This window comes from Acanthopagrus latus, chromosome 3 (assembly GCF_904848185.1).
Source record: "Acanthopagrus latus isolate v.2019 chromosome 3, fAcaLat1.1, whole genome shotgun sequence".
NCBI classification, from domain to species: Eukaryota; Metazoa; Chordata; class Actinopteri; order Spariformes; family Sparidae; genus Acanthopagrus; species Acanthopagrus latus.
The window spans coordinates 20,397,845-20,421,202 of NC_051041.1; the positions used below are offsets into that span (position 1 = coordinate 20,397,845).

The 23,358-nt window shown below is 44.3% G+C and overlaps 2 protein-coding genes across 5 annotated transcripts in view; both read left to right on the forward strand.

Annotated features, from left to right (window-relative positions):
• The first annotated feature begins 5,178 nt into the window (after nt 1-5,178).
• On the forward strand, nt 5,179-11,874 carry myclb (MYCL proto-oncogene, bHLH transcription factor b). 2 transcript variants are annotated; one of them, XM_037093141.1, is made up of 3 exons: nt 5,179-5,494; nt 6,240-6,935; nt 8,539-11,874. In XM_037093141.1, exons 2-3 carry the CDS (start codon nt 6,284-6,286, stop codon nt 9,348-9,350), a joined length of 1,464 nt encoding a protein of 487 aa, XP_036949036.1. In that variant the 5' UTR covers nt 5,179-5,494; nt 6,240-6,283; the 3' UTR covers nt 9,351-11,874. The 2 variants fall into 2 exon arrangements, with proteins under 2 accessions (XP_036949036.1, XP_036949037.1); XM_037093142.1 differs by lacking the exon at nt 5,179-5,494 and adding an exon at nt 5,640-5,769.
• Nucleotides 11,875-12,316: 442 nt separating this feature from the next.
• Nucleotides 12,317-23,358, forward strand: part of trit1 (tRNA isopentenyltransferase 1) — a 39,526-nt gene continuing 28,484 nt past the window's right edge. Inside the window, exons 1-2 of one of the 3 annotated variants that reach the window (XM_037093748.1) lie at nt 12,568-12,683; nt 19,659-19,739. Coding sequence is in view for 2 of the 3 variants with exons in the window: in XM_037093747.1 (XP_036949642.1) it covers nt 12,525-12,683 (159 nt within the window). In the remaining variant the exon portion in view is untranslated. Of the gene's footprint in view, nt 12,684-19,658; nt 19,740-23,358 lie in introns of all 3 variants that reach the window. The other 2 variants (XM_037093747.1, XM_037093746.1) reach the window with 2 other exon arrangements.

Below are 23,358 nucleotides of genomic sequence, written 5' to 3' on the forward strand. Positions count from 1 at the left end.
GCCCAGACGCCACAGACGCGCTGATGGGTGTGTACCAGACTAGGTGTTCATTGATCAGTCTGGAAGGTCAGAGTCGGATGGAGCGGGGGTGGTTGAAGGAATGACATGAAGGGTGACCCAGGAAGAGGAGGGGTCGACCTCGTCTCTCCTCCCCACCTGTCTCTCCGCCACTCCTTTGTCCATCTCCATCCCGTCTTTGGTCCTGACTTCCTACCTCAGTTCAACAAATCATCTCTTCACACACACACTGTTATTACTTGTTAGGTAGATTAATATTGCTGTCAGGATTCAAATTGATTTATATATTTAGTAAGTGAACAAAACAAGCCTCTGAGTGAGAGCTAACATTACACATTTGTATGTTTTAAGTACTTGTGAACATCTGTTCATGTAAACGTTTATTCAAGTAAAATTGCATTTCTTTCCTCTTTTCCTTCTATGTCTGCTGCACAGTCTGTCTCTCTCTTTGTGCAATGAGCGCGATCATTTTTATCATCTGCAGTATTCCTTATGATAAAGTCAAATCCTGCACTTTGCTGCTGCTGCGACAGCCCCATGGGGATCATTTACAGCCTCATTTCAGCTAATCTAATATAATGACTAGAAGCAACCACATTAGAGTACAATGAAACACAATTCTATGCACATTATAACAAAAGCTGCAGGGCCATTATGAAAAGGAAAACAGTAACTGTTGTGTGTGAGTGTTGTAATCAGACAGAATACTTCAGATTGACGAACCGAGCTGTCCCACCTTTAAATCCCCTGAAGATGTTTGGTTGTGTATGTGAAAAACAATGGAGAAAGTTGAGAGCAGAGACAGAGGTAACGGGACATTGACGTCACCGACGGTGAAGTAATGTTTTGGCATAGCTTTTAAAGTGATAGTTTGAAGAGGAAATGCACTTGCAATCTTGTTAAATGGCAAAATACTGCACGGCAACAGGATTTAACAGCTCTGCAAAGTTGTCATGCCTGCAGTTATTTTGTCATTTGTGAGATGAACAGAACAATACAGTGCTCACGCTACAGTGAATGATGGAGCTGCGTTTCGTTTTTTTTTCCAGGCTGATATTAACGGCTGATTTATAGTTGCAGGTAGGATTTATGCAAGTGGTCCCGGTGGTCATACATGTGCGCTGACGTGTCTGCGTTGCTGGCGGTGGTGACGGAGCAGACTGCCAGCTGCAACAACAAATATACCGACCACCTCGGCTCGCAGCGGTATCTCTGGGCTGGACAGAGTGGACAGGCCGAGTGTCTGCAGGAAGCTCTGAAAGGATGGATGTGCGATGTAACCAAGTGGTTGCTGTGGTGTACGTTGTTGCGACGTGCAGGTTCGTCCCTGGGAAGGTGTATGCCTTTGTGCCGTCATAGGCCCAACACAGATACAAGCAAAAATCAAGCTTTAGTTGGTCTGAATGTAACCATAGACATACTTTGATAACTCATGACTGTCTGGTAAATATAAAGCTGCAGCCAGCAGGTGCTTAGCTTAGCTTATCTTAGCATAGTGGTAAAAGGGGGAAACAGTCCAGTCAGTGACTTCTTGGTGGTGATGCTGGTTGCCTGGCAACTACAAGGTTACAAGACATGAAACAACTTTTTTCTTCAAAAACTGAGCTTGTTTTTTTTTTATTTGTCTCCAGTGAATCAAGTGAGACATTACAAGTTCTGGTAGCCTTCTTAATATATATGTTTTATTTTCACACTCGGACGGAGCTGGGGTAGCCATTTTTCAGTATTTATGCTAAGCTAAGCTAACTGGCTGCTGGCTGTAGTTTCATATTTACCGTACAGACCCGAGAGTTGCATCAATCTTCTCATCCAACTCTCAGCAAGAACAAGTCGAACTATGCAAAGGTCTTCCAGGCTTGCATTATTTATGTTTTTGTTCAATTTGTTGTACACCAGCAGCAGTATACCGTTAAATATTTATACGCATGGTGTAGATCAACAATATCAGCTTCTCTATTCTGGGGGCAGATACAACTTAATTGGTACCTCATGAGTGATAATGTTTCTGTAATCCTGGGAGACAGTCTCTCTCATGTTTGTACTTCATGTATGAGCGTTTTTTAGAGTAAGAAAGATGAAGGAAGAAGATCAGAGGTTCAGCTCAGATCACAAGTCACCCCTCCTATTTTCATGCAAACAGGACTTGCTAATCCATCAGGGAATTACTGAAAATTAGCTATTTCCCTCTGAGCCCCACCACAACCCATCCATGCAGGAATCTGCACTGCAAGATCGTAATTACATTTACATGACATGTTGCCTTCAGACAGGAGAGTGTATAGTTTTGTATGTGTTAATGATTGAGAGGGAAGAAGGAAGGTGGTTAAACTCGCTTAATCTACTTATTTTATCTTCTTCTTTTCTTTTCATTTCAAGGAGCCGGTCCTTGCATCCATTCACTTTTGATGATTAATTCAGAGCGGGGAGGCAGATTAGGCATCTCAAAGTATGTAAGGCACAAGACGGAGATAAAAGCGGCAAGAGAAAAAGGGATCAGGATCGGGACGCGCTGAGAGAGAGAGAAAGTGATACAGATGGTGAAACTGAAAGATTGCCGCTTCTGTTTCTCCAGTCTGTTAGTTCTGTCTTTGTAGGCTCTCTCCTGGGAAACGGAGGATATAACCCTCCAAAGTCTCCCCGTTTCATGTAGGGTTAAGATCTTTTTGATCAGGGGTGACTGAGGATAAAAGCGCAAGAGGGGGGCAAGGGGGACGGGTGGGGGAGAAAAGTAGGCAAGAGTAAAACTGAGGAGAGGAGAACAGAGGGAGAGTGACAGAAGATGGGGTTTTGAGGGTAAGAGGTGGGGGTGGGGGTGTCTGAGTTTGATGGGAAGATGAGGTGGACAGACGAGGATTTCACGCTGTCTGCTTCACCGCCGAGCTGGAGGGGGGAACTTCACAGGAGCACTTATAGGAAGGATGTTTCTCAATCGCCATCCTCAGGAGCGGCTGTGCCAGGGTTCACTGTGGCAGCGGCTGGAAGGAGGCAACGGGAGATGACTTCATATGGCACAAGAAGTGTTTCAGCAGTGTTGGAGTGTGTGTGTGTGTGTGTGTGTGTGTGTGTGTGTGTGTGTGTGTGTGTGTGTGTGTGTGTGTGTGTGTGTGTGTGTGCAGCTGTCGAGGAGGCCCACACATGACATGGCAGACCCAGAGCATTGCTTTCACAGAGGGGGGGCTCTACATCATAAGCTTGATATTGATTACAGAGACTACGAGATGCATGGGTGACATCGGATACTGCAGCCATATGTCCACGAGAAATCACTGTGACCGCCACACACACATGCCCGTACACACACACACACACACACACACACACACACACACACACACACACACACACACACACACACACACACACACACACACACACACTATAATTGCTTGTAGAAGATACCCTCTCTAAAGATTATCATCAGGCCTTTTCAGGAAAAGGCTGCGCACGCTGGAATTTAACTACCATGTGAACTACAAGTCGAGGTGTGCCAGTATCATCATCACCACATTCATCAGGATACAATTTTATATTGATTATTGGACAAGGATGGGATATTTCCCGGTATCACAAAGCCGCCCACAATACGATTATGATACTTCATCTGCCCTTTTAAACACAGTCAGTTGCAGAGGACACTGCCAGCCCCTTTTTTTTCCATGTATGGCCATAAAAAAAATAAATAAATAAATAAAACAGCAGATAAACTCGAGACAATCTTGCCTTGGGATTGCACCCACCACTACTGAACTGGAAGGTTTTCCAGACTGCATCTTGCACACTTGTGATGAAGAAAAAAATCTGTCCGCAGACAAACAGACCGACCGATGCCAGGCAGAGTACTCAAAAACACTTCTGTGCTCGTTCCTGCTACTGTAGGTGTCTCCAGGACCACATTTTGCCAGGATGACCAACACACATCACCAACACAGCTTTTACACTACACATAATCGAACAAATTACATGTATAATGCAATGTTTTCTTATCCACCACTGGTTTAAGTCCCTGCATCTCCCGCCAGAACTGCACGATTTGATTTCAGTCTGCATGCATGTTCTTTTGGCTGATTCTTTAACAGAGCAGCTAGTGAGTGCAACAAGCCAGCGGGCTGCCCTGTTTTTCTGTCGACCTGTGTTTTCTTGGAAATACAAAATATTTACTTACAATTACCAGTTCACTGCTGCTTGCCATTTCTCACTAGCACTGTCTGTCAACCTAAGGCTACTCAGCCAACAGGACCGCCTTAGACAAGCAAGCGGTGACTGTCCAGCAGCAGCTAAAAGTTTCACAGACCACCGTGTTCGGTTGGAGCCCAGTGCAACTCATGGAGGTTTCAGGCAGAAAACATTGTCTCACTAAAATACAATCTAGTTTCATAAAATCACCAATTAAATGTATACATTTGTGTTTTTGTACAGTCATGAGTGAAATGCTTTGTCACAGTGAGTCTTTCTGACATGAAATCATAGCTCGCTGTGACACTCGCTAACCATTTAAAGTTAAAGACTGATCAGTGATGGATGGCATTATAAGTTGAAATTGGTTGGTACAAGCTTATGTGGCATTTTGTTCTACGGGAAGAAGACAAGACTAGATTTTGCTATAAAAATACATAGAAACTGATTATTTTTGGAAAATTTTTTCTGAAATATCTTATCAAATGTCAACAGGACATTTTTCATTTCAAAAATAGATTTTAAAAAATTAGATTACATTCAATTGTTGATCACTGAATCTGCAGATCGCTGGATTGTTGACACTGAAGTCTTTCAAAAGAAATTTAAACTCCCTCTCTCTCACACAATTACATGTTGATTCATGTCACTTTCAGAAACTTTACATAGACTTACTTACATTCGTTTCCTGGAGACATACCCCAACTCTGACCTTAACCCACATCAGCTGTTTTTCATAACTGGGGACACTAACTGGTCTGTCAGGAGACACACACACACACATGCGCGCACACACCTCGCCATCACGTCTGGCAAAAGCAGAACCATCTTATGAAATCACTGTCATGTAACCCTTGGCTCTCATAACGTCCCCTCTGCGGAGCATCCATACGTGTGTATGTGTGTTTTGAGTGTACTGCGCCTTTAAACCGCAGGCGTGGCTCTCCTACTACGACCCGCCTATTATGCATAATAGCCAACTCGCCTTCCCCCGGATCATATAGTGCAGTAGTCGGCAAAGAAAAGTGACCACAGCGAGAGCCTATCCAGCCCTGTGCGCGGCGGGACTGCGACCAAACGGACTCATTCACCCCCCGCGACTGTTTACAACCCGGGGAAACACGCCGAGCCGAACCAGAGAGAGGGACGGATCCAGAACTGAGCCGGAGTCAACGCGAGGAGTCACCGTGCGCCTTTTTTTCTGCTGCTTTTTTCTGTTTCTTTTTTTTTTTTTGTGGACACTTACAAATTGCGCACGGTGGATCTATGAAGACGCAGGAGGGTTGTTCACTCTCAACACCAGGTAAAGACTCACTCCGGTCACACACGGTGACTCTGACACACACGGGAGCAGAGGAAGGGGGGTACAGGTTACACCAAGTTGTGTTATCGCAGCTTTTCCAGCGCGTCTGCTGCTCAATTAACTGATGGAGGCGTTTTTTCCCTCTTTCTCTCCCAGTCGCAGCTGAATTGTTTGAGCTTGATAAGGAGTTGAACCGAGGAGGAGTCACATAAACCACTTTACACTCCCCGGTTTACGACTCCCCGGTCTGACGAGGTTCACTGCAGGCAGGACGGGTACCTGTCTATCCAATTAATCTATTTCAATGTAATTTAATTTTGTGCCGAGCAGTCAGCAGTAAATAGAAACCCTCCTCTCCTCTCCTCTCCTCTCCTCTCTCTGTCACTGTATACTACTAAAACAGTGTTATGTAATGAAACACTGTTGCGAAACTTGAACTTCTCCGCTGCAACACGCAGCAGTTTAACTTTCAGAGACTTTGTATTTAAACTCATGGTTGGAGTCTCTGTGCTGCTCATTAACCCTTAAATGGCTGTTTCCGTCTTAATTGGCACATCGCGTCCTGATCCAGGCGCGTCGTTTTCTCAGTGATTTTGCCTCTTTAACAAACCATGTAATAAAACCAGCAGGATGCATCCCAGAGAGCCGCACTGTGCAGCACCGTGTCTCCGGACAGGGCTGTGATTCTTGTGATGAGAATGAGGCTCAGTTCTCATCCAACTGTTGGCTCTGTGTCTCTCCGCAGACAGAGGGAACAGGGAGTGATTCACCCCCGTGCCTGCAGCCCCCATGCCGGGCATTAGCTCCACCGCGCCTCGTTATGAAAACTGGGACATGGACCACCTCGACCACTACCAACATTATTTCTACGACGACCACCACGACCCGGACGAGGATTTCTTCAAGTCCACTGCGCCCAGCGAGGACATATGGAAGAAATTCGAGCTGGTACCGACCCCGCCCATGTCACCTATCCGGGCGGTGGAAGGGTCGGGCAGGGTCGGGCTGCTGTATCCGTCCCTGGGGGACAAGCTGGAGTGGGTGTCTCAGTTCTTGGGACAGGAGGACGAACAACAGCAGCAACAGCAGCAGCAGCAGGACCTGCCGTGCAAGCTCACCACGGCTAATGAGTCCTTCGGAAACCTGAGCTCCATCATCATCCAGGACTGCATGTGGAGCGGCTTCTCGGCCGGACAGCAGCTGGAGAGAGTTGTAGGGGAGCGCTGCGCCTCCTGTCCCGGGACGGGGGCCTCTGCCAAAGTCGCAGCCGGTTCTGCCGGTCCGTCCCCGGGACGAGCGCAGAGTGCGCCCGCCGACGCGTCGGTTCTCAGCGGGCTGGCGGCGGACTGTGTGGACCCGGCTGCGGTGCTCACTTTCCCGTTAACCGGTGGATGCAAGAAGCAAGTGTCGTCTGGTTCGGAGTCTCACACCGACTCATCAGGTCAGTTACACATTTGTCTTCAGCGTATCTGACAGAGACATGTTGCTGTACTGGCTCCTCGTTGACTTCTGGCGTGACTGTGGTGAAGTGAGCCTGTGTGTCCGTAGCGTGTCGTAACCTTTGGTGGTTTCTCAAGTAATGCTCCTTTTAATTTAATCACAAAGATCTCTGACCACACATTTCATGCAGATACTTTCTCAGAGATGTCTGACGTTTAAGTCCCACTCCCTTCTGTCATGTAGTTCATATTTTGCTTTAATCAGCGATTATCTGTCAGTGGCATGATGACTGCAGTGCGTTACCTTGGTGCATGCAACACATGCTTGAAGCCCAGAGAGCGACACGCCCATCGAAACATCTGCTGCCTGGCAGGGCTCCAGCAGACCAGCTGCTCCCTCTGCCTGTTCCTCCAGTCTGACTTATGATAACAATATCCTCGCTGCACTCCCTGCCTCACATTTGACACAAATTCAATGAGAGCACTCACTATTCTTATTGTTTTTATTAGAACTTTATATAACAAGGAGGGGAGGAAAATCGTCCTTCATCAAAAATAAATAAATAAATAAATCCCCCCCTGGCTTGATTCCAGAGCCGCTCTTTCCATTTTCACCCCATATGATTGAGGCTGGTATGTAGGGCGGCCATGTGATGCCGAGCTCGGACCATGCATAATGGTGTGTGGAATGTCACAAAGGGAACTTGTTGCTGCATTCCTCCACTCAACAGGCCCCAGCGCCAATTGTGTCAGTGGGTGGATTTGGTCCCAGCCAGCCCGGGCCGTGAATAGAGCGGGATTAGCCATTTAGGAGGTCAGCTAGGCCCACAGAATTCTTTTGAGTTGCAAGGTGGCGTTTCACACCATTTCAGGGGATAATTTGCACTCAAAAGAGGAGGAGAATGAGCAATTATAGGGCATAAATGTATGCTTAAGATCCAATAAAGAGCCATTATAGGGCTATTTGAGGGAATTCCTGTAATATGAGATGTCATCTTTTGTCTCATAAATGCTGTCGGTACCCCCTTCCTCCAGAGCTCTTTGTTCACCTCCGCTTTTATGTAGAGATCAGTGATTTCTGAGCAGTCAAATACACGGAGGTGCAATTACTTTAAAAGTGTGTTTCAATTTACACGAGCGGTGAAAATCTCCCAGGAGTCTCAGTCAGTCGGCAGGAATCAAGTCAATAAGACCTCTCCTCGTGTTTAATACCCCACATCCCCTCCAGTAAATAAGGCGGCAAATGGTTTTAAACATGCGCAGCGTCGGATATCGAGGAGTTGCAGATTTACTTCTTCACCTAACCTGTCTCTGCCTCTCATCCTCACTGGGATCTCATGAGGGAAGAGAGCCAGTTTCCACTCAGGGAGCTGACCTAATGCAGTGAATCATCACACACAGAGAGAGAGAGAGAGAGGGAATGTGTGTGTGTGAGATCATGTAGATTTTCTTTTTTTTTACGGGCCCATTTAATTGGTTTATGAGGCAGGTGAGTGTGTCCGGTGAGGTGGCTCCTGGTGTGACTCATCTTCCCATCTTTAGTGGCTGCCTGTATCACCACCAGGTTCTTTGTATCTTACCGAGCTTCCCTCTTTCCCTTTTCAGACGATGATGATGACAAAGATGATGACGAGGAGGAGATCGACGTGGTGACGGTGGAGCACAAGCAGCAACGCAAACCTCGACGACTGGTCAACACCCGTAAGCCGGTGACCATAACGGTGCGGGCCGACCCCCTTGACCCCGGCATGAAGCGGTTCCACATCTCCATCCACCAACAGCAGCACAACTACGCTGCGCCCTCCCCGGACACGCTCCCCCCGCCGGTTGAGCCGCCTCGCAAGAGGGTCCGGCAGGAGGCCTTCACCCAGGCCCCCCAGCTGCACCAGAACTCTCATCACCACCAGCCTCGGCCCGGCCACGCCCCTCAGAACTTAGACAGCAGGAGGTCTTACTCGACCGTGGCTGGAGTCAGGTCAGAGTCCCCCAACCTCAGCGCTTCCTCTCCTACCTCCTCCACGTCACCTTCGTCTCCTCCCTCCTCCTCCTCCTCCTCCTCTTCCTCCTCCTCTTCCTCGAGCTCCCATCCCCAAAACTCTCCCTCGAAGGCCAACTTCCTCTCCCACCTCTCCAGCCCCCAATCCTCCGACTGCGAGGACACAGACAAACGCAAGGCACACAACTTCCTCGAGCGCAAGCGGAGGAACGACCTGCGCTCACGCTTCCTGTCGCTGCGGGACGAGATCCCGGGCTTGGCGGACTGCCCCAAGACGCCGAAGGTGGCAATCCTGACACGAGCCACGGAGTACCTGCAGCAGCTGCACACCAGCGAGAGGCAGAAGGCTCTGGAGAGGAAGCAGCTGAAAGCCCGGCAGCTGCAGTTGCTGCAGAGGCTGGCACACCTCAAACGATCCTGAGCGGCGGGGTCGGCGGTCACCACACACTCACAGAACTGAACAGGGACTAAATGAAGGAGAAAAGACACTAATGTTCACTTTGGATTGGTCACGTTGGAATAGTGCGGGTGGATTTTTCTTTTTGTTTATTACTTTTGTGGTTTGCACATTAGCTTCTGAGTGATTGACGAGGCCGTTAGCTGGACAGGACAGCGAGCTAGGGACTGATCATACGGGGCATCTTACGGGCAGATCAACATGTCCATGGTTACTCAATATAAGTTTGTCAAACTGTTATAATTCCCCTTGCTAAACACTGTTGCTTGCTACTAAGAAGCTTGTTGTGAATGCAGCAGCTTCTTGTTGAAAACCTGCTACAACTGGGCTGTTTAGCTGCTGCATGGTCTGGTCAGGCGTCTCCTTGATAGTGATTGGGCTCGGTGTGCTCGCACAGCAGTGATGTCTCCACTTTCTGTCAGGCTAAAGAGCCCCCTGGAGTCTCCTTCAAATTTCAGCTTCTCTATAGTCCACTGCTCTTTAGTGCTTGGCTTACAACTTGTGCATTTTGTGATCAAGTTGTGCCTTTTTTCTGCTGTGTCCTTTCCCCTTTTTCATTTTTCTCCCATTCTCTGTAGCATCTGACCTCCTCCCTCCTTGTTCTTTTCTTCACTCTTTGCCTCGTCAGCAGTCGACGCTTCTAGCTGATAACGGGAATGCAAGGGGGCTGTAGGGGGACTGCACTGAGCCGTGCAACACTGGAAGGCTACGAAGGGTTCAGCGCCTCCTGGACTAGCTCAGGTTAAGTCCTTACTTCTGTGCCTGCAGGTTTCCATTCATAACCTCACCGTTTCCGTCTTGCATCACAGATGCTTTGACAGCAGCACCATGCCCACAGCGACAGCCTGTTTTGTAGCATTGTTTGGAGGCAATGGGAGCAAAAAAAAAGAAAAAAAATGTTGCCATGCAGGCATTGTTTGAAACTCAATCAAATTCTGCAGAAACACTATGAGCTTAATTATTGTTTGTGCCATGGAGACGAGCCAAAAGGTGAATGGTGGCTTCAAATTATCAACCAAAAGACGAATGGCTTATATTTAATCTGTATGTTCAAGCAATGTGAAAAATGCCAACTTTTGCTTGGAGATGAAGCCCACAGAGTTCCAACTGTACATTTCTTTCATCTTGCTGTCTGATGATATTTGTAAATTGATTTTGTTTTGTTTTGTTTTTTGCATTTGATGTAATGCCTATAGAAGCCTTTCAATGTATGTAGACTATCCTGTTGGATGTTATGTATATAGTACCCTTACTGTACAGTCCCTTCCAAACCAAAACCAGAGCTGTCTACTATACTCATCCTAGACTTCATCAGGACCCGAGTCCTAAACCGGGGCCGAGCTTGCTGGCTTTTCAAAGATAACTCAAAGCTTCTATTTTTGTTAATAAAATGATTATAAAAGAGTCAAAATAAAACACTTACTGAACATTGATCACACTAGCCACTTTGTCACCACTTTCTTTTTTCTGCAATGCCTACTTCTTTTCTTTACCGCTCATTACTTTTTCTGTCTCTGGGGTTTCTTTATTTGTACAAGTCAAGAGCTGACAAAAAGTTTTATACTATATTTTCCTACCGAGTTGTGTTTCAGTGTGAGCTAATGACTGTTTTTGTTATTGCAGCTGGCAGGGCCTTATTGGTGGTTATGTGCTGAAAATTGGCAGGTACACTTTGCTTTCTCTCTCTCGAGTGGAAAGCACCTGAACGCTCCTGTGTTCAATCCAATCACTGGAGCTGTAGCACTCTCTTAAATCTGGTGGCGAAGTGGAGGAGGAGGAGGAGGGTGGACTTAAGAGGATCTACTGATTAAACTTCTGGCTGTGTGTAGCCTTTACTGACCTTAATGTTACTGCTTTCTCTCTGCTTTAATTTTTAATTTTTTTTTCTTTTTTTGCAAGTCTTGTGCTCCCTCCTGTCCCATTACAAGCCATGCATCGGAGAACACTGTAGCCCTGGATCTAGTACTGTAAATGACTCGGATCATGATGAGAGCGTGCCCTGCTCTTACCAGCTCTCAGGAAACTCCCCAAGCAGTGTGTTGCTCTTTTGATAGGGCCAAAGTGCTTGAGGAAAACACCCCCTGCTGTAGTATGCTGTATAAACAATGTCACGACAGACACACACAGAAAGAAAGAGAATATTTAATCTGAGGAACAATCTAGAGAATGTTTCCCTTTTCCTCTTTCCGTCTTCTAAATTGGCTGTAATATCATATCTGCTCATTTCAGCACAAACCACCTCTACAGCCCTGATTTCATTTTATTTTTCTCCACAGGGTGCACCCACAGCACTTTTTTTTAAATTTGTTTGACTTGTCTCTGCTGTTGGCACAGTCATGGTAGCAGTGGACGTTGCTTACTTACTTTTGGAGTTCAGTTATGGTGATTTTGGAGCCTTGTCTCAGCACTTTGTTTTTTTTCTGTACCTCATAAGCCTCTATGTATGAAGAGTAAGTCAGAAAAATAATAAATTCATGGTTTGACATCATAAATGCCTTGTCAGCCTTGTCTGTTTGTCTCTTTTGCACACACATGAGAAGAATCATGATCATTTAGCCTTCAGTCCCGTGTTTCCTGTCGTCGATCAGAGCACTATTGTTTTCCCACACATTTGTTTTCCATTAAAACCACCTGTATGAGTGTGCACACATCGCCCCCTCCCCCCATCCACCATTTGTTCCGAGCTGTCTCCAAGGTAACCCATCCGGGCATCTTTTGCCATAGCAACACCCATCCTTGCTCACTGCTGCAGACAGTTTCCATAGAAACCATACTAACCACCCTCCCTGTAAATGCATTTTATAAACATTGTAAATGACATCAACCAGCTGGAGGAGAGACAGGTCTGTTCAGACGCCTCATTAATTGGAGAGTGTTTAATCTGAACTGGTCTGAAACCAGTTTAATGACACTGCACAGACCAATCAAATTGTTTAATTCACAGCAGTAAGTTTCAAATGATAATATAATTACATTTATTCAGTATACCAAGATTAAAAACCGTCCACGTGATGCCCTATCAATCAATGTTGCCACAGAAACGGTAGCCTGTTGCCTGGTAACCAGAGCCCACCTCTCATCTGTGCGACCACTGCGCATGCGCGCCGCCGTCAGCTGGGGCGCCGAGGCAGCGGCATCATGGCGGCGTCCGCTCGCAGCGTGCAGGGTATCTTGCGAAGTGCGATGGTCCCGTCGTTGGTAGTGATTTTGGGAGCTACCGGCACCGGAAAGTCCAAGCTGGCGATCGAGCTCGGAAGACGGCTTCGTGGAGAAATCATCAGCGCCGACTCCATGCAGGTAGGACGGCTGTTAAGACGAGGAAATGCTCAGGGAGTCCTTGACATGGCAGCCATAATGCTCGAGTAAAGCAGAATAAAAACATCTGCTGCTCAGCTAAATACACGCAGATATAAACATGAGCTAGCAGACTGCCACTTACTGTAACTCTGACTGTCGGGTTTGTGTTAAGCTAACAGTCGCTGCGCAGGATAGCAGTTAGCTTAGCCGCGCAAGTGTGAAAATGTCTGTACAGATGAGAAGTAGCCCGTCCTCTGCTCTCACATTTAGAGATCAAACGTCTGTACCGAGTCGTTTCTCAGACTAAACCTCACCTCTCACATGCCGGCAGCAGAGGAGGCCGTGTCGAACATGTGTCTGGTCCACATTAGCATCTGTTTGCAGGACCGAGCAGCAGCTGGAGAAGACATGACACATCACAAACAAGCTCTTAAATACACTGAGCCCGGCCCGCCTGTCCTCAGAGGAACCTCCACACACACTGACGTCGTTTAAAGGAAAGTTAAAGCACTACTTCATGTCTTTAACAAAACATACAGGAAGAGAAGGTGAGACACCTGACATCAGTTCACAGATGGCAGCTGGAGTTGTTCCTCCTCTCTGTCATTCATTTGAACACCTTGACAACAACAACAGGTAACAGTTTACATGATTGTCACGGTTTAGTTTGGTGTGACATCACATCACAACACAAGTTAGTACAGTTATACCCTCGTAAATAAGATTAGATAAGAAAACAGTAAGAAAATGTAAACTTGAAACTGACTCAGCAAAAGGAAGTACTTGACAGGGTGCGTAGTATAGATAAAAAACTACAATTTAAGATACTGTACACATTATAAACATCGGCTACCTGTAAGCAAAGCGTGCAGAATACAGATAACAGGGAGCCAGCGGAGCTTCTGAAGGGCAGGGGCGTTGTGGCCCAGGAGTGGATTTTATGAGTATTGTAGATGATGAACCATAGAGGACACTGTTGCAGTAATCCAGTCAGGAAGTGATAGATACGTGGATGTGTTTTGGCAGCTGTGAAGAAGAGGGACGGACGGAGGTGAGCAATGTATCTGAGTTAAAAAAAGGCTGTCAGAGATGACACCTAGGTTCAGGATGTGAGGGGAGTGCAGTGGAGACATCAGTTGAGTTTTAGGTAAATTAATACTGATTATTTGGACGTGATTCCAAATGATGATTATACTTCTGCTCCAATACAGTTTGGAGGCAAATGTACTTTACACCATGTCATTTATCTGATAACTTTAGTTACGAGTTACTTAAAGACTGCCTGCTGCTTCACAGACAAATCAAAACGTGATGTAATGAATTAATTAATTTTTATCGGCAATCAAATTTTAAAGAACAAAAACATACAAACACTCATTTGATTATCAGAGAAATGCTGAATAACTGTCCAGATGGGTTATTATTTGAGCCACAGTATACAGTGTATGCACACATGCAAACATATGTGTAATTGTCGTTTGCTTGTATCCTAGACATTGAAGTGCATTTCATATCAGACACTTTAAGACTTTTACTTATTTATTCATGCAGGTGACTTTTACTTTTCCGTATTAATATTTTAACATGATATCCTTACTTTTGCTCAAGTATGACTTGTTGTTACTTTTGTCAACACTGATTATTTCCATATTCTGAAAGTTCAGGCAACTTCTAAATAAATGTAAACGTCCCTAAGAAATAAATGGCAGGGTGATCATTAAATATCGTATTTAAGCTGCGTATTTGCTTAGGCAGATGTAGTTAAAAGGTGATATTGCAGGAGCAGTTTGTGCAGCGTGGCACGGCTCTGGGCTAATTAAGGCAAAGTAATAATGAACGGAGATCCGTCTGCTGCAACACTGATGTTGTCATAAAAATATTTATTGAGTCATTTCATTACTGTGGCATTAGGTTTTATAGCCAATCCAGTCACAGTATAACAGGAAATAGTTAAATGTTTATATGATACGCAGTAAGATCTGTATGATGACAGATCAGTGTGTTGAAATGTCAGGATCAACATGGTGTGTGTGAGTGTGTGTGTGAGTGTGTGTGTGTGTGTCTTCACTCCCATCTCTCTCTGCCCCGCCCTCTCAGGTTATGGTCTGGGTTAAATCACAGCACAGTGTGGACTTCCACACAAACACACACACAAACACACACTCTCCACTCTGTCCTAATCTGTGTCCTGTGTTCAGTAGTGATTCCTCTGACATCACCTTTAAAAGACGCAATCACACCGTGCTCACCCTCTCGTCACCTTCCTCCTGCCTCAGCACCACCTTTTCTTCCCCCATGCTTTCAGACTCATTGTCCTTGAGAGTGTGTGTGTGTGTGTGTGTGTGTGTGTGTGTGTGTGTGTGTGTGTCTGTCTGTCTGTCTCAGCAGGGAGCTCTTCTCCCACCAATCACCTGGTACTGGGTAAACTGGGTTACGCTAATAACATCTCAGCCCAGAATATCTCAGCGACCAGCAGCCCTGGTGGAGAGAAACAGTGGCCTAGTTAAGGCACGGCATCTCCACAATCCCTGGCCTTGTTGGTGTGTGTGTGTGTGTGTGTGTGTGTGTGTGTGACAGCAAGGGAAAGTGAGAGAGAGACATGCAGACATGGAGTGAGAGAGTGAGTGAGAGAGAGACTGCTTATGTGAGAATGAGGCTGTGTATAGGCTAGAGCTGGCCTGTGTTGTCTTTGGGATAGGAAACAGTCTGGTCTTGTTTGGGAGAAAGCAGCATTGTGCTGAGCTGGTGCATATTCAGCGCCGTGCTACGCCGGCCCAGCAGCTGATAGTGAATGGGCACGCTGTGGCCACTGGGAAGTGTCTATTGTCCCGGGGAGAATTGGTTCCCACACTCCCTAACACTCCTATTGTGTTATCATGAACACCCCCTCCCTCTCCTGCCCGTGGCCCATGCCCCCGACCCCACAGTTCATTGGACATGCAGGGGGATATTATTCACTCATTAAATGAACATGCTATCTATGGCACACACACAAGTGCTCGGCTGTACTGTCAGTGAATGAGGCACTGCCAAGTTGCGTAAAACCGTGGTTCCCAAAAAGGGGGTTCAGGGACCAGGGGGGGTCCTCCAGCAAAAATCTGCTCTCGCTCCCTTGAAGCTGGAATTATGGGAAAATGCATGAGTGTGATTTTAGTCCTCAATGTACCCATGTTATCACGTCACCTATATACCTATATAAAGGTCTCCCTGGGGATCTTGCAAGTGTGAAAAGACTTAAATTAGCCAGTCATTAGCCAGGTTCTCCTATTTAACACAGTTAGAAGATACTGTGCACCATATTCACAATAACATGAATCCTGAACTGAGTTAGTAGTACAGCACATTATATGCTTTGCTATGTCTAACTCAACTCACTGTTTGTTCTTTTTTTTAACTTAATTTCCCCCACGCTCCCTTTCTAGTTTAAGTTTTTAAAGGAGATGTATTATGTTCATATTTTATTTTTGGGTATTACTATGATATGTTTTCATGCTGTAATGTTAAAGAAAACACATCAGTTTGCTCATACCATCCAGTGCTGCAGCTCTGTATTCCCCCTCTGTCTGATACACTCTGTTATAGCTCCTGTCTCTTTAATCCCTCCTCCTGAATACCCAGTCTGCCCTGATTGGTCAACCCACACAAGCCTGAGCCAGCACAGCTAACAACAACAGAGCAGCTGTGCAAAATCAGTTCCATGTGCAAAACATGCCAAACTTGCGATGTCACAAAGTAACAGAATTAAAGGTGGGATGACTGACGAGGCGTTTGAGGAACAGTGTTTTCTGTGGGAAAGATGACCGTCCCTTGGCACGGACTTGGGCCTTTTTAACTTTCAAGAAAAAAAAAAAAGCAGAAGTCTCCTGTGAAAGAAATCTGGTTTCTTCATTTGGTCTGTTTATTTTGCTGTTTATCATGTTGTTAAGGATTAAAGGAGCTATGTATAAGAATTGGCCACCTGTCAAAATAATACTATGAACAAAAACGGGGGAACATATCATGACAATAATTGCTAAATTCTGCGATCTGTAGCTGCTGTTAGCTTATAAGCTTATTTAACCATCCTACCTGTGCAGCTGACTCTGCCCAGCATGGTAGTGTTGTTCAACTACTAAGATAACGTAATTTCTTCACATTTTGATTCGATTTGATTTTAGTTTTTGAATATTTTAACAAAAACACTTACATAATGCACCTTTTAAAGAGGTGCTGAGAGGCTTTAATTCTGCTATTAAAATCATGGGATTTTTAGCATCTAGCAGTCCTGTTCAGTTTAGTGTGTTACACGAACAAATGGTTATTTTTGCTTTTCCATTATTGAAAGTTGCAGGTGGTGCCACAACAGCCACACCATGCCATCCTGTTTTTTTCATTTTTGAGGTACCTAGCACAATATGAAGTTAAAACACAGTAGACAAACTGATCAGTCAGCTGGAACGGTTAGAGCGCCTCATCATCTGCGCTCTAATGTTCCCAATCACCTGTTTTTATCAGCAGTCTTTTGTATTGCTGACTGCAGCTTTTTCTAAAGCAAAGCTTGTTCCCATGTTGTAATAATCAACCACAGAATGTGAGCGGAGCAGAGGAATAAAGGTTAGCAGCATGTATGTTGTCAGTCAGGTAGTTGTTTAGAATGAAGGTCGCAGCGTGTCAGTTAATAAATGCAGCAGCTGCTGAAGACTTTAGACCGGCCTCCTTTGTTGTTTCTCAACTGCTGGAAATTTGAAAGAGGTTAACCATGAAGCCTTTGTTAACGGGTTCAAAGGTACTTTACTAAAAGTACTTTGGTGGAAATGAGGTAGTTATATCAGTTACACTGATAACCTGTATCCATGGGCTAAATGGGAAAGAGTGTTTAATGTGGATGTGGTTCTTTATATGTTTGATTATTGGATCTGATGTTTAGCATTTTTCCAATGATCAGAATCTGTTGGTTTCATCAGACATCCAGTTAATTACTTTTAAAAAAATGTGTTACTTTGCCTCTATTAGCAAATAATGTTATTATTACAGTTCACCTGAATTTGCAAAGTAACATCATCTAAAGTTATACAAAAAAAATACAGTGAAGATAAAAGTACTATTATAACAAATTTTTTATAATGTCCCAGGAAATGGAGAAAAAATGTTTCTACTGGTGTGGCTGACTTCATGTAGGTGTACCAGCACATATTTAAGTTGCACCTAATAATACATGTTAATTTAGTTTTCTTTCTCATATCAATGACTGTGAAAAGGAATAAAGGTGCAGATAAATGTTTTTCTTTTTTTAAATCACAGCACACACAAGAAATGGCCATAACCTCATAAAACAAACAGCTAAATATTAGGCACACCGGTCACCCTGGAGCCTTGTACTTTAGTATATATCATCACTAGTTATCCTAAAATCTGAAGGTAACATTTTCATTTTATTATGCAAATGTTTATCAGTTGCATAAATCTGTTATCAGTCTCCTCGATTACCAATAATCAGTATTTTCCTTGAAAAAGCCCTATTTGTCGATCCCTACTTTAAAACAAGAGCAGGTGAAACTTTTAATCCACAGTGGACAACTTGAGAAATACATTTATGTAAGTGATGACACTAAGTCAAGGTCACAAGTTCCTGTTGCGCTGATTGTCTTTGATATGCACAAGTTGTCGGGTTTAATTGGTTGAATCAGGCTTCTGATGAGCTGTTATGAAAAGACATTTGTTAATCAAGTGTCACCTCAGGGGAGAGGACGCTTCATCCAGGCTCTGCCTACTGACAGCGCTCTGCAAGGCATTATTGGTAATAAGAAACATTTGACATGGGCAGTGACAGTAAGCTGATAGAGTGAGTGCACTTCAGAGGTGATTCATGTGAGGAGCGCTCAGACTGAAACATTAGACCAGTTTACTCTGAGCTCTGATCATCGTTCAGACGCTGTCTTGTTTATGCTCTGCTGCACATCACATCAGTGAAAGATACGCTGGAGTTCCCTGTCGCACTCTTCACATTAAGGATATTGGCTGCTACTGGACCACTGCCAGCGTGCAGACTGTCCATGTTTTCACTCATCGTCTCATCTGTCGCTTACTGCACTCTGCAGCTATTACTTAGAGATTTGAACGAGCTGAAAAGACCTTTCTGAAGTTTTTGTGCACTTAAAACAGCAGGTGCTTCGTGACACAGTACAATGCAGTTCCAATAATGCTGATGTGATTGATTGGGACTCTGTATAGGGGTTGAAAGTTTTAGTTTTGCCTTGTGTAGTCTACGATCATTATTTGGAAATGTTAGGACGCTGTGTAAAATGTGAAGTAAAACAGATGGCAGTGATTGTCAGAGTCTTTCAAAACTTTATACAATAGATGACAGTACAAACACAAGATTTACTTTGTCTTTGTCTTCTAAATGTTCAAACTGATAAACTTTGTTTTTCGTGGACACAAGAAATAGAGCTGAAGCTCCCCCAAAGTATTATGTGTGACTGAATTTCACTCTCTTGCTCTATACGGAGGAAAACAGGAAACGCATAAATTTTTTACACAAAAAATAAATGGATTAATGTATAATATATGCCAAATTTACAAGAAGGCCCACATAATTAAGAAATTCTCACAGTCAGTGTTTCATCCAGTTGATAAAGTCTCTCCTGTCTCAACATGACTTACAATTGAGCGATTTTGTAAGGGAACCTGGTTATATGACTCCCTCTTCATCTCCTTGCTGTTGTTGACTGTTGTTGCTGACCTATAATGTGTTGGTGTTGAAGTTTGTCATCTGCTGTAGCGCAAAACTTCTCAAGTTGTTGTTCGTAACTATTTACTTAAAGTTATCCAGGCCATTCAAATTAAGACAAAAAAACACCATTAAAGTTATGCACCACCACCATGATGTCATTATGAGCGACCTCTCAGCATCCCCAGCTGTGACTAACTTCCAGCATCCCTGTTGTTTTTTTTTGTTATTATACTGTGCACTCATTATGAATTTGACTCTTACAGCATGCAAAGTGGGAAGTGTACAACCAACACTAAAGTCTTGGATCTTTCATTTTCCCAGGAACACTTGAACACACCAGAAAGGTAGAGGTTTTTTTTGTTTGTTTTTGTTTTGCTCTGTTACCTTTACCGAACTTTGACAAAAAAAGAGAGACAAGTATAATGAAATTGAAACAGATGGAAAACAGCCATGCCTTGAAGGTAGTAAATAAATCTACATCGACCATTAATGAAGAGAACTCTGCTGAAATTATGAGTAAATCACACTAAACCTCCAGTATGACTTCCAAGATTTGAATTAGTCGACACAAAGCACATGTTAGGATTCTTTGTGCAAGAGGGGAATTCTCATGAGTACTCACAGCCACCTGCTCAAGGCATTAACTAATAACACATTGTGACCACAAAATAAATGGTTTCACTGCAGGGTGTTAAAAAAAGAGAAGAAGAGGTGTTTGAGTTCGTTTGCAGGCGTGGCTGCAGGGTATCGTGCTGCAGGGCCATCAGAGGTCCAAAGGGGCAATTTAACAGGTCATGCACATGCATGAACCAGTACTCGAGTTTGTGGGACTATTGGAAGTGCTGGTGGCCGCTGACCCTTTGCTTTATGCATGTATGAAAGAGGGAGCTGCCGTATTCTGTCAAAGACCAAATGGGCAGTGAAAATTGCGACAAAGGAAGACAATTTGTCAGGCTTGTGGTTTTCAGTTGACTGTGAGAAATGGGCCTGAGCTGCGGGGAAGCTGTCATGTGTCATCTTGGCCCTTATAGCCCCCATAAAAATAGAAAGAAGGAGGTCTTTCTTACTAAGAACACCAAGAGCTCATGTGCCTTTTAAGTCGTAAATTTAGAAGCACGACGGTCATGTAGCCAACTGATTTGACCGCTGCGAGGGGCACTTATTCTTTCAAAGGTTACACTTGTTATAGCGCAGAGGTTCCACTGCACAGACCCACACATGCACCATCACCAACTGCTTATCTACGCATTAAACACATCCCACACTCGCAAACTGTTTTGCTACGTGTTATATCCCTCTAATTCGCTCGCAGTCATTCATTCCACTCCCTTGCTCTGTCCCTCCATCTCTGTCCACGTATCTCTCTCTCTCTCTCCCTCTCTCTCCCCCTCCCACTGTCTCTCTATCTGTCTGGTGTGGCTCTGACCTGTCTGGGCTTTGACGTATCTGTTTGTATTGTAACTGAGGCGATGCTGCCTCCCACATCCCGATTTATGAAGCATCTTTTTAAGCAACCCGAGCCTGTGTAGGAGCCAGCCAAAAAAGAGGGCTGATTAACTCTTATTTTTGTTGTAGGCCTGTGTGTGAATTGCAGTGTTCGGGTGTGGTGATGCGGTCACCGCTACAGTAAAATCGGCGAGGGAGAGGAGGATGGCAGGATGGAGGAGGAGGAAGGGGAGGCGGGGGGGAACAACGCCATGAATGATTTATTAGTCTGGCATTACTGGGCCATTCCCCACAGAGAGACAGAGAGGAGAGGAAGATGGAGGGATAAATTGTTGAAGGCTGGTGCCTTGAGGGGGAAGGAGAGAGGGGGTAAAAAGAGAAAAAAGGCGGATAGGTATTCTCTTGTAAGTGTAATGTAGGGAAACGATTCAGAGAGAGGGATACAAATAAGGTAATGCAGCTTATAGTTTGGCTGCTGAATGTGTACAGTATATGGACGGCCAAGGGGTCAGATTAAGGACGAAATTCTACTCTCTTCCTCTCCGGACCAGAGTTGGCTGATTACAACAGACCCCGCTAATGCTTTTGATGAAAACAATCAACATTTTGTCTTTTTATCTAGTTTATTTCTTTTGAACAAAAGCCACTGAACTGTAATTTATGTCATCATGGGATCACTGAAGCCAAAACTACTCATGAAATGGAAATTACAGCATAAATATATTAGGCCTTTGGTGATGAACCAGCTTTTATCATTGAATAATTATAGGGATGCACTAGTCACTGACTCAAACCTCGATACCAGTGATATATATTCCCCAGAGTTTAAAACTTGTAAACCTCTGTGGAACAGATTAACATCATTCCTCTTTGTGTACGATGACGTGTGGGGATGTTCACACACAAGAACTCCATTTAGGCTTGTTCAGTTTTTAATTATAGCCCGAGGTTTTAGAGATTTTTCACTGCATCAAAGACTTAACAGCATTTAAAATGACAAAAATGTGTCTGCAGAATCAATTTGCTTCAGTGTAATTGCTGCAATCAGTACAGACAGTCATGAGGAAAGCGTAAATCAGTGCAAATGTGTCACAGGCTAACTTGGTGAACATTGACACATGAATTTGCACAGCTGACCAATAGAACGACATCCTGACAGTACTGACCTTTAGGGTACCTGAGAGCCGATACAGTCCAATATGGAGGAATCTATATCCACTTGTATATAACACTGGTAGGGACTGAGATAAAAAAGCTTAGAAAATGGCACTTTAGCGAACCTTGACAAAATGTCCAGTTTCACAGTAAAGGCAGAAAAAAAATAACACATTGTTTTGCTAATGACTTAGCTGAATAGCTTTCTAAACAAATATTTGAGCTTGAGCTTGCTCAGCACAGAGTAACTGGAAAGCATGTTGGAGTTTTAAAGTTTCTGCTAGCAACTTGGCTGATTAGCTTGCTAAACAGACATTCAGCTGAAAGGGCTTGTTTCTCCCTTCAGTGAAAATCTTTTGATGTACAATCACAAGAAAAAAAAACTATCAGAGAAAAGATAGCACAGCACTGAGTAACTAGGAAAACTGATGCTAACGTTTGCACGTTCACAGCTGGCTGGCATGGTTCAGGTGTGAGGAAAAAGCTGATTGTGTGAGTGAATCTTACGTTTGTTGGTAAAGTCCAGAGAAACCAGCAGAGAATTATAATTTAAATTAGTGAGTCTGGCCACAAAAGTATGTTTTTAAACTTAAGTTTTGCCATGTATTAAATCACGATATACCATGCCAGTTAGTGAGCTTTAAAGGTTCTGGCAGGTGGATTTTGTTGCCTGTGGACAAAATTTAGCTTGGTAGCTTTCATTCTTTGTGCTATAAGCTAACCATCTGCTTGATATCTAATGTATGTATCATATATAATGGTCAGAAACGAGAGATGTGTCTTGGCAATCTTGGCATATTTGGCACACAGTTGGGCATATTTCCTAACATAAAGATAAAAACTATTGCTTCCAACAGAGTGGAATAGAAAACTGCTTCTGACTCAGTGACATATTGCCAGACTCAGTCAACTCAATGCCTGTGCATGGAAACAAACTAAAGATACACTGTGCACAGTGGGGCTTCCCTCCTGGGTGCCAGCTGGGGCAGCGTAAACCACAGTGGACCAGAAAAATCAATAATACAGTGCACACCAGGATACGATCGACACCGTTATATTAACTGTTACTTTAAACAATATATAATGGTAACTCTTTACATATTCTACATGGTCTTATATTATCTTATCTGGTCAGAAAGCAACATTTTGTGAGTACATTGATCAAATACCATCACGATGAACTGAAACTCTGGTGTAACACTTCTCTGAACGGTCTGCTTTATCCCCCTTTATCCTCTCTTGGCTGTGTCTGAATCTTATTTTATGTCTCAATGAGTGTTTGTTCTCGCTCTCTCATTTTTTTCTCCTCACCCCTCTCTGTCTCTCTTGCCCTCGTTCTTTCATTTGGCCATGCTCCCCCTT